Genomic DNA, 12,517 nt, shown 5'->3' with positions numbered 1-12,517 from the left:
TATTTTTTGTAAAGCATTTTAATTGTGATTTTAAAAAGCAGGTAAAATCTTTGACTCAGAAATGTCTAGAATTCAAGATAGGTACAGTATATATGATAAAATATATGACACTTATTTTTCTAAAACCACCTGTCCAAACGGGAATGAGCCGTAACGAGACATCCAGATGCCAAACAGTAACAGTGAATATATTGCATCATGCTTTTTATTAAACCTTTAGGCAACATGGTACATGGTACAATGTACAGATGTTATTTAAAAAAAAATAAAATACATTGTGTATTTTTGGTCCAAAAATGACAAAACATTTCTAAAGTGGGGTAATAGGGTGTTGCATGGGGCCCACAAGTTATTTACCAAAAATGACAATAATCAATAATACAGAATTAAAGGGGTCATGAACTGAATTTTTAAACTTATTTTAAAATGTTCTCAAAAATCCACTTATACTGTTATCAAGAATTATATATATATATATATATATCAAAAAACATAATTTAGAAGTAATAGGCTATTTTCTTGTGTTTGACTGTCTCTGCAGAACAGTCTGTTTTAATAGGCTCGAGACTAAACAGCCACTCCTATGATTGGCTAACAGTTTCGCATATTAGAATAATAGATGGACACTGTTGTGATATAGGCCTACTCAAGAAAACAACACAGGTCATGTGTAACAGTCAGTATTACGTTTTTAAAACAACGTAATACTCAGTATATCAAATGATCTGGAACAGACAATGCAATAGTGGTAAAAACACATTTACTCACACTTGTATTGCAACATCCCATTACTGTTGGATCCAGACGGTTTCATTTGGCGCACGCAAAGACGTTAACTTCCGGTCTGTGTTTATTTATCGGTCTGGCTAGTGGCACCGATTACAAGCGCAGTTAAAGTGATGAGTAGACTTAAGTTGGGTTCAGGTTGTTGTGCTGTGGGATGTGTTTTGCATATATTTATTTATTTGTGGCGACCTGCCACAATATAAAAACTGACCGCCTCAAATAGATTTTCCAAAAGGCTTTAACTCCGTTGAATAAACATGAGTACTGCACGTTTCAAAATTGAAACGCGACAACTTTTTTATATCACTGTATCTCTGAAGGAAATCGGCTATCTTTAATGTCACATTCATTTAAAATAATCAGTGCTGTTGTTATTGATTCTTTGTGGAAGTCTTTAGACATTTTGTCATTTGTCCGATGTAGATAAGGTAGGCTATGTAAAGACCACAAGAAAGGCAATTGAAAGGTTTTAGCAGCTTGGTTTCAATAAAAGCATTTTTTGAACTAACTACAGGATGTTTTAACACATACATTGATCTGCTTTATGTCAAAAGATCAATGGAAATTTGATTTCTCAGTTCATGGCCCCTATAACTATAACCCCTACAGCACAACATTTCAGAGTATGGGACACCATACTTGGCTACACATCATGTCACTCACTCTCTCACATCTATCCAGAAATGTAGTAAATACATCGATAAAACAGTCCATGTGACATCAGTGGCTCAACTTCAGTTTTGCGACACAATGAGAATACTTTTGAGAATCATACTAAAATGGCGAACGACGTAACTCGGGGGAGAATAATGGTTGAGTAAATTGTTATTTTTGTTTTCTTTGCGCCAAAAAAAAAAAAAGAGTATTCTCGTAGCATCGCAAAACTGAAGTTGAGCGACTGATGTCACATGGACTGTTTTACCGATGTGTTTCCTATGTTTCAGGACCTGGGAACATTTCATCAAAAACATCAATAACATCTCAATTTGTGTTACGAAGATGAACAAAGGTCTTACAGGTTTGGAATGACATGAGGGTGAATAATTAATGACAGAATTTTCATTTTGGGGTGAACTAACTCTTTAAGTTCAGCTAAAAGTTTCACTGTCTCTCACAAAATAAAAAGGTATGTAAGCACTATATATAACTATTATGTACATTATTTTCTTGGCGATGTAAGCATCATAACAAAATATGTAAAATACAGTAATACTGTACTATATGCATGCAGGCATTATAAGCCAGGCTTAAAATGCAATATAATGTGACAGGATTGCCCGAAGACTCCCTGATGTCAAGTCTACCGTTTTCATCTAAAATGTGGTATTTTCATCAAATATTTCCATATAAGTTGAGGTCTGCCGTGTTGGTGTAATCATCATCATCATAATTGTCACCCTTAATGGAAAATTGCAACAGAAAAGAGATACAGAAGTCAGATTTAATAGGAAATGACACATTTCAGTTATGAGATAAAATGTATGACCAACAAGAAATCAAGCACTAAACAACAGAGGTTAATGATACTAAAAAGATGATAAAGTATGTACTCACAGAATAGGATTTGGCCTTGCTGAGGTGAATAAAGTGGGAAGAAAAAATTGTAAATAATTACATTGATTACAGCAGTTGGCTTGTTTTAAAAAAAAAAAGTTTTTTTTTTTTCACTTAACAAAAGTGTTTGTTCATTCATTCATTCATTCGGGAATTCAAAGCCATTCTAAATGTAACTACAATAAAACATTTATAAAAATCCAATTACACAAGATATTGGACTGTTGTAGCAAAGAGAATACCTGAGAACTGAGTACAGACATGAGTCATTCAATGCAATGAATCTAGGCAATCAGTAAGAAATTTCATGTGCTCTGTACCTCTTTGGTGACGGCATTCGAGCCTTGGAGACAGGCTTGTTTCCTGACACTGTACATATGTTGTTTGCCCTGTTAAGATTCAGAAACCTCTGTCATGCAAAAAATATTTAAGTATATGGAAGTAACTGTTCATAACACAGTGGAAGTAAGAGAAAACCTTAAAAAATTATATAATTTACAAATAATCATTCAACATGCAGATGCTTACTTGTTGTCAAAATTACTGTCAATTTGATGCCCTTGACCTCTCCTTTAAAATGAAGGAAAAATAGATACAAGTCTTTAGAATCAGCAAAATGTATATATCTGTGAAAAGTGTTTTCAATGACATTTTTTACAGGTATAACAACATTGGGCTACAAACTGTATCATATTGACCATGTTTTGAATGACTAACGTAATATTTCAAGAACACAATAGTCTCTTCATTTTAATGTTTTAATTTGTGTTAGAAGCAGATAGCAGGCTCAAAAAGAAAGCTTAGACTTTGCAATGACACACGTAAGATGATGGCTGGAAAGGCGGTGTGTGGGTACCTTGAAAATCTACTCCAAATAGACCTCCTAAATCAAAAACAGGAACAGAAAAATGTAAATGAGAAAAAAAAAAATATATATATATTTAATTTACTCATATCTTCATTTACTGATTAATGTTTGACAGCCACCACCCACAGATACACTGATAAACATAGATAAGTGTTAATTTAACACCTGGTGAAACGGTAGTGAAACATCTCTTTTTAACAACTAATCCTGTGTTAGTTGCTTATAAACAAACTGAAGATTCTGTGCCGAATAGACTTCTTTAGAAAAAGCACTGTGGGGATTTTTTCAAAAACTAAAGATACTGTAAACAACACGCAACAGCTTTTGACCGTTTGCATTTCAAATTTAATTATAAACAAACGTTATTGCTGTATACACAGCTTTGCTCACAAATAAGACACAAAACGTTACAAGCATTAACAGTATGTTTATAATAAAATGTAATTGACAAGAAATATATTCATTTTATAGACATGGGATATAGCATTAAACTTCAAGCGTTATTACTTATGAAAATTGCATGCACAACATTTGATCAAATTTACATTATATTATCACCCCCTAACAACCTGTCATCATAAAAAAACTCAGTTTTTATATATAAACAAATTCACTGCATCTGAACATGCTGAACAGATTAATCTAAAATAATAGTTGTGTCCCACACCTTCAATTCCTGCTAATAATTTTAAACATAACACATAACCACGTCTTTGTATAAAAAACAACCATAACTAAAATCCAAAACATGCCATAGATTTAGTATATTTCCACCAGAGGATCTGTTTGTCCTGGTTTGTTGCAGGAGAACGCATTAGAAGCTGTTGTGTACTTGCCTCTGCTCTCTGCCACCTGGACCACTGCTGCCGTCACCTGAACGAAACCTGGTGATCGTATAGAAGAATGGCAAGTTCATTCATAACTGATGGACGTTGAACAATGCAATGCAGAAAAAAAAGTATTCTAATTACCTGCGAGATAGTCTTGATAGTCGACCCCACATGCTAAAAAAACCAAAACAAAAAAATGTAAGACTTCAGATTATCATCCTTAGTGAAACAATTATGATGACTTTTACTTTCATTTACATTGTTAATGTATGGCTTCTTATTGTCACATTTTAACAGTCTCTAATTAGGAACTGTATTATTAGACATTGGAAACAAAATTGTGTGCTTTTATCAGCAGGAAGCATCTTTAAACACAATGTACTTCCCCTCTGCGCCGTCAAAAATAACACACCACCATAGACAGTTTAATATCTCTGTCTTTATCTCTCTTTATAACAGAAAAAAATTAATTTACTAATGTTTTTTTTTTTTCTATTGTAATGTGTATTAATGACCCAGTGAATTTATATTTCTTTCCTATGTATCGTCTATTGATTTTCTGTTGAAAAAAGAAGTTGTGATTGTATATACTTGGTGTATATGTATCAAAGCTCACTGATATTGACTCAAAAAAGCCTAATTTATAAAGAATTTTAAAGTCTGGCACAATAATATTTCCTGGCAGAACTGCTGCTAATACTTACCCATTGTCATTTCTGGATTGGAGATCTGCAATGCGCTTCCTGGGAACGATTTGAGTCATTAAACAAAATAAATAAATAACAATTACACATTGAAACATGTAATGTATCAAATTGCATTCTCAAATCCTCACATTCAAGTGCAGTATTTTAACAGAAATCTTCAATTGTACATCATCTTCATTTCAAAGTGTGTATTACTTTTTTAAGAATTATTATTATTAGTCACTGAAATTTATTTTATTTAATAAATCAGTTCCAGACTCACTTGTATCTCTTGACAACGAAGAAACACAGCAACCCAACCAAAAGAGCAGCTCCAAGACCAGAGATGGCTGGGATAAGGATGTGCTTCAGAGTTGCTTGTTCTGGTAAAAATACACAATATATATATATATATATTTTTTTTAAATAATCACAAGTTTTTTCTACTAATGTATACAATATTTACACAGAAGAATTTTACTGTATACCTTTCACAAAGATACGGTGAGTCGCTGTTATTTCTCCCTTGACTGTCCCGTGGTGCTTGACTGTGCAATTTATGGAGGTGTGATCATCCTCTTTTGTTGGGGTGAAGGTCAGGACAGACTCTGCTTCCCAGTTTCCATGACCAATGTCCTTGTAGCTCATGATGGTTTTTCCAGGGTGGCTCCAGGTGAGAGTGGGCTGGTGGGTTGGACAGGTGTGCCGGACAGAGCATTTGAAGACTGCAGGTTGACCTTCCTCCACAGACTGCTCGGCCTGCAGCTCTGGTTTTGATGCTTGCTCTGTCAATATTTTGAATGATTCACATTGAGGTTGTTTTGTTATTTTGCACCCTATTTAAGTATTGTAATCACAGGGTGGGAGCTCAAAAGCACACTTACCGATCATTTTAATTGACACACAGTTACCCACAAAGGAGTACTTGTCTTTGGGAGATGTCTCTAATTCAACCCTGAAACAATACGGGCCGTTGTCATGGTTTTTGACCTCATCAATCTCCAAGGAGCAGTTTAAAGACCCCAGTGAACCAATCAGTTTTGTACGACCCTTGAAACTGTCTTTAACCTTTGTACGGTCTTCATGAAAAATGATATCGTCCCATTTGTCCTTCATGTGCCATATAGCTCTAATACGACTGGAGGGCTGTTGTTGAGCAGGGTATTTGAATGAACAGGGCAACACGACACAAGACGACACCAGAGCATCCATGTCAGACTCTACGTCCACCTTCCAAACATCAGCAAACACGCCTGCACAAATAACTGAAAAGTAATAAGGATAAAATTAGTGAAAAATTCAGATTTTGAAGTTAAAGGAATAGTTCACCCAAAAATTAAAATCTGCTGTTGACTTACTCACCCTCAGGCCACCCAAGATGCAGGTGACTTTCTGTATTCAGTACATCAGTAAAGATATTTTTTGAGCTGAACCCAGTAGTCTTTGCTGATTCATAAAATGCAAGTCCACTTGCTAGTCAGCAAGTCACGTCACTTACCATTTACGCATTTAGAAGACGCTTTTATCCAAAGCGACTTACATTGCATTGAAGTTACAGTTTTTACATTTTATCAGCTCTTGCTTTCCCTGAGAATCTAACCCATGACCTTGGCGTTGCTAGCGCCATGCCCTACTATTTGAGCTACAGGAAAGCCGACTTACCGACACACAAAAAAAACATACAAAAAAATAAAGGAATCCAAGAGGCTCCTGGTGATATATTAAAGCCTTAGGAAGCAAACAACCAGTTTGTGTAAGAAACAGAACATTATTTACAACATATTGTTGTTTCATATGAACAATGTTCCGTTCATAATAAGCGTGAGCCCGCAGGACAATTTGTCTAGGGCTTGATTAGGTATTAATGTTATAAATAATGTTCAGTTTCTTACACACACGGATCATTTTGCATCATAAGATCTCAATATATCAATATATAGTTGTGGGGATTCATTTAGTGTTTTTGTATCTGTCTTTTTGACTCTCAAATGGATGATAGCCATGGACTTACATATTATGAAACACCAAGGACTGTGGCTTAAGCTAAAAATCTTCTTTACTGTTCAACTGAAAAAAAGTCACCAACATCTTGGATGGCCTGAAGGTGAGTAAATTAACAGTACATTTTCATTTTTGGGTGTAATATTCCTTAAAAAATACATTTAAAGAAGTAAAAAATTTAATAGAAATAATTATATTTTTATTAAAAATAATATTCTAAAATTATTAAAATTATTAAAAATCACTTTTTCATATAATGTATGGAAAGAAAGCTTTAAAATCATACTGTGAAACCAGAAGAGAAAAACTCCTGCCCGTACATCCATGCTGGCCTGGACTCTATGAACTGAAGAGACAAAAACAATATTGACTTATTTGCATATAGAATAATTTTTATATAGGTCACTGGATAGATCTCACTAATTAATGTTCATATATAAATATATATATTAACCTGCGAGTTAAAGAGGGATACTAAAGTGAACTAAAACCATGAATAATAATAAAACATTTACTTGAAATAAAATAAATGCTAACTGAAATATATTTAAAAATATGCGCGCGCTTTGTTTGGTGTTACACTTGAAGTGTGCCCGTCGGTATTTTCCTTACAAATGCTCTATGAAGTCATCATTTATGTGGTTTGGAATGCAGTGGACTTATATATTTAAAATATGAACCTCACTAACAGAAGACTGCTTTCAATTTCAAATGCTGACGCGCGTTTAGTTTTTGTAGACTGCTCGCGCATGCGGCTGTGCGCGACTCAGTGTAAGTGGTTTAATGTAGGCTACTTGCGTCTCAAAATGGTTTTATGACGCAAAATTAATGTAAGCACAGCCAGTCATGTCTTAAGGGGTTAAACTGACAGGAAAAACCACATTACTTCTTATATTTCAAAAGAGATCCGTGCGTGAATGCAGTTTAATAGATCTCCGCTGTCTATGATGTCAGTAAAAAACAACAAGAAAAATCACTCAGTTCTTGAATGACGTTCAGATAATTTTAAATACTGAAAGCACTCTTTGTTTGTTGTTTGTTATATGTTTCTATGCTCCTCTTTATTATTTGCTACTCGCTTGTATGTTCTGAAATTATGTTAGTTTAAAATTCTTAACATACAACTGTTTGAATAATTTTTTTTTTATTTGTAATTATTTTAAAAAGTACTTAATTACTTATGTAAGGATATATAAATTAAGGATTTTAAAATGATCAATTAATTAATAGGGGGGGGGGGGGGGGGGTAGATCAAGAATCGTTCTGGAATCAGATCAGATCGTAAGGTGACTAAAGATTCCCACCCCTAATATATATCGTAGCGTCTATATACAAAAGTTGTTGAAATTAGAAATTAAAAATATTTAACACAATTAACGCAGGGATCTAGGTTTGACTCACAAGTGCGGAAGAATTATGTTTATTTAGACGCAGAAAATCTTTACAACCACATAAATTGGGAGACCTTTCAGACACGCGTTCTAGCTTCACCCCAACGCCAGGCGAGTCAAATGTGCGCAGAAAAGCTACAGGTGACGAGGAAGCTTCAGTAGAACAACAGTGTACTGCGGTCAGACGAGATGTTGTCAGGTCATATGTCAGTCAAAATTAATTTTTCTGTCCTTTCAGTTGTTATACTGCTCATGTGCTCTTCAATTGCAGGCACAAATATGCTGGCGAATGCTGTAGCTTGTATTATTTCAAATCAAAGTGCAAAAGAAACTGCAAGCATGCAATGTCATGGTTATGTTGTCAGTTAAGTCATGAAGTTGCCAAAATTAAGGCAATTAACGCCTTAAAACTGTGCATGTATGTGTTTGTTATATATGAGTCACTTTTATGAACATGTCTCTGAAATGCAGTGGTTTTCCAAAGTTGTCATGGAGCAGCCCAGCACTGTCTCCCTCATCTAACACCCAATTCACCTCGTCAGCTCATTGAGTCACTGAGTCTCATCATCATTGAGACTTTAAGACCTGAAGTGGGTCAGAAAAGGGAGATGCGTGTCAGATCTGCATCATGTTCAGCAGTGGTAGCTCTTAAAGTAATAGCAGCCAAAATAATTTAATAACCTCTGATGTCTGTTAATCAAAGAACAATAATTAAATAAAAGAGAGAAAATTTAAGGGGAAGGGAAGTGGTGTGTGGCCAAGTATGGTGACCCATACTTGGAATTTGTGCTCTGTATTTAACCCATCCAAGTGTACACACAGTAGTGAACATACACCCGGAGCAATGCTGCAGCGCCCGGGGAGCAGTTGGGGGTTCGGTGCCTTGCTCAAGGGTCTCACCTCAGTCGTGGTATTGAGGGTGGAGAGAGTGTTGGTTATTCACTCCCCCACCTACAATCCCTGCTGGACCTGAGACTCGAACCCACGACCTTTGGGTTACAAGTCCAGCGCTCTATCCATTAGGCCACATCTGCCCTAAATTAATAACTTTTTTAGCTTTAAAGATCCATCTATATTTAATTAAAATGTTATTGTTTGATAACTTTATTCAACTTCTGTATATTTCCTACTTGCTGAAGGGCACAGGTAGCTAAATAACATTTATTATAGGGTTTATGTGAAGATTGTTTTAAGTTCCCTTAAACTAGAGGTTATTTTAAGTAGTCTAATAAATATTAAAAATTCATAGCTCTCAATGATATTGTCATGTTGAATGGCTAAAAAAAATGGGTAATTATTACGGGGAAAAAACTATTTCCTAGAGATATCAGTATCAGTGATACTGGCTTTCAGTCTTAAAGATGGCATTATACAAATATTAAATATATTACAATATTACATTAATTTGAAGATTGAAAGTGAAATTATTGCAGTGATTTTTAATTATTTTATTAATCTAGTGCTGGGATTAATCATGATTAATTTCAGAGAAGAATGTGCGATTAATTAGTTATTATTTTAATGGACTGACAGCACTAATAGCACTAATATATATATATATATATATATATATATACACACACACACGAGCACACACACGGCCATGGCAACATTTCCACATTCCACAACATATCTCATTTGCATTTAGTTTAATTGAAACAAAACAAAAATCATAAAAACTATGTATGCATATTTTAATTTTTTTTGTCATTCACAAATTACAAGAACATACAACGAAAGTAGGCCTAACATTTATTAAAAACTATTCATAGCCTTCAGTCACGTGACCGGCTCGAAGACTTGGAGGGCAAAACATCCATAGAACTGGGGCTCACGCCTGTCAACTTTTCATCTGTTTCCCAGTCGCAAATACTTAGATCACCTCTCAAAAGAATAAAACAAAGGTATTTCTGAACAAAATACAAGTTTTGGCCATTTGCAATCCATATTAAGCACAGGCGGCAATATTTCAATAATAAATGGTGTGACAAAACGTTGCAAAAACACTTAAATTGCCATAATATATTTAAAATGGTATATTAAAAGATCAAATTCAGTATTCATCATATGAATAATGCATAGTTTACACAGGCAAGCAGATGAGGCCGGAATATGAACGCAATCCGCTTAACGGTTCAGTATTTTCCTTCTAATGGTTTTCTGTTTGGAAGACTTTTAGTGTGAAACTTTGCATATTGAGTTTATATTCTGGCTTCATCTTCTTGCCTGTACAAAATATACATCATCAATAAGGTGTTTACTGAATCTCGCCTTTTAATATCTGCGTTTTACTACATTATTAGGCTACTTCATGCAATCTGCATAAAAATAGCTGGCGGTCAGTGGAGCAAAGCTTCGTTTTGCCCCCCAGGTGGGTATTCCTATGAGGGTGTGACGTCACGCGAAAATTATCAATACTGGTCGAAAAGAAAAAAGAAAGAAAAAAGATACTTTATTGACGATACTGATGCACATGCAATCAGCAGATAATAAAGGATGTTGGCCAGTGATATTTGCTGATATAAGAATAATAATAACAATTGTAATCAATGATTATGAAGCAAATTCAAAGAGAATAGTTATATATAAATAATGAAATATAATAATGAGATTTAATAAGTTAGACAGTTTGTTCAAGTATGTTCAATTCTAACACCATTTTAATTTTAGCATCTGCATATGCTTTCTAGTACACAAGCAATAGTGGACAAATAGATAGGGCCTCGCTTAGGAGATCAATTATTAATTATTTTACTAGAAATATGTATGCGAGTCAATAATACTTTGCAAAGAAAATGAGAAAATAATTAAACCAAAAGTGAAACATATGCATCTAATATGAATCACACACTAGATAAAACATATCTGAAATAATGCAATAATCAATAAGCAATCAACGATGATATAAATGTAATGAAAATTGATTTTACCCAAATGTGTGATCTTAACCGATGATGTGTTTAAATATATGAAATAACTTGTGTTTATTTTGCATTTATCACGTTTACTCATTATTAAAGAAAAAAACTATCTCTTTTTGTTAGAAATATTAACATATGTTTATAATCAGGAACATTTTCCTTTTATTTTATCATGATCTTAATAATTATACAAAGTATATAAAAAAGATGGCCTACCTTTTTTCAGTATGACTGATGTGTCTTGACTGACTGAATGAGTGACTGACTGAATTCTAATGCAAACCAGAGATATAAACTTCCTAAAAAAACAACAGGAAATACATTTTACTCCACAGACTTCTGAGAATTTAGACCCTTGTTTCATTTCTCTTATTTGAGGTTGCTGTGCTGAAGATCATCAGAGCATAAGTTCAAACCTGAAAGTGAATGAATGTGTATTACTTGAAACTTTGAAATGAAGAGAACACGAAATAACGAAACAAAAAACAAATGAAGTGCAAGAAGATTCACTCTATTAGTTCTACTGAAACTGCACACACATAGGCTTACTATTGAAAACTCAAATTACATTCTTAAATCATTTCACGAGTTCACCCTTACATCTAATCTGATAGCAAATAGTAAGCATATTTTGGTGTGCTGTCCTGGGGGAGGGCTCCAAGCCCAGAATATGGCCCGAACCCAGAGAACTCCCCCTATCCCTAATATGGGATCAAATAGATTAGGGATGAGGAGTTGGGGTGGAGGAGGGATGCCGGAAAACTGTCATTGGACAGAGGTAGACAGGCTGCATATTTATATGCATTGTGCTCGTTAGGATAGCTAAATGAGTTGCACCTGCGCCAAATTAGTTGATTATCTGATTGTGCTCCTCCCGAACCTTGTTAATAAAACATCATCATTTACACCCACTAGTGGTCACACTCTCAATTGACTTAATACTTCACTACATTCTCTTCCCCCTGATAATACTAGTCATTAGAGCTGTGTCCCTCCAGGAATTGAGTTTGAGACCAATGCTCTAAGCACATATTCTCTTACTCAAAACAGTGTCAAAACAGAATCTGTATCAGTCCATCTCTTCACTTGCTCTGCTTTTATCAGGGACACGTCATTTTGTCCAGCAGCAGCACTCTCTCTTCCTCCGCTGGGGTCTCCACTCCTTTTTTGGACAGTGGCAGCTAGCTCAACCCATCAGCATTTTGATGCTCATGGCCTGCTCGATATACAATAGTGTACTCATACCCCCTCCCCCAAAGTCACAACCCATCGTTGAATATGTGGAGAAGCTATCTGTTCATGAGTTAATTAAACAGTGCAATCAGGGGCTTGCGATCAGTCACAGTGGTAAATGGTCTACCATACACATATGTGTGGAATTTCTTTACCCTCAATTGGATAAGGAGTGTCTGGCTATCATTTTTGGGGTAATTTTCTCTGCTGCATTTAACGTCCGTGATACAAATCCTCTCGCTCTGTC

The 12,517-nt window shown here is 34.9% G+C and overlaps 1 protein-coding gene across 1 annotated transcript; it reads right to left on the bottom strand.

Annotated features, from left to right (window-relative positions):
• Positions 1-294: 294 nt before the first annotated feature.
• LOC306853948 (sialic acid-binding Ig-like lectin 14) lies at positions 295-11,278 on the bottom strand. The gene is made up of 13 exons (XM_079391671.1): positions 11,254-11,278; positions 7,012-7,071; positions 5,609-5,989; positions 5,213-5,509; positions 5,008-5,107; positions 4,743-4,781; positions 4,180-4,212; positions 4,045-4,092; positions 3,197-3,223; positions 2,869-2,910; positions 2,661-2,729; positions 2,341-2,359; positions 295-2,184 (listed from the first exon to the last, which is right to left on the bottom strand). The coding sequence occupies exons 2-13, from the start codon at positions 7,049-7,051 to the stop codon at positions 2,119-2,121; spliced, it is 1,161 nt and encodes a 386-aa protein (XP_079247797.1). The 5' UTR covers positions 7,052-7,071; positions 11,254-11,278; the 3' UTR covers positions 295-2,118.
• Between the last annotated feature and the right edge of the window lie 1,239 nt (positions 11,279-12,517).

Source organism: Barbus barbus, assembly GCF_936440315.1.
Source record: "Barbus barbus genome assembly, chromosome: 34".
NCBI classification, from domain to species: Eukaryota; Metazoa; Chordata; class Actinopteri; order Cypriniformes; family Cyprinidae; genus Barbus; species Barbus barbus.
This window is presented reverse-complemented; position numbering and strand designations above follow the sequence as displayed.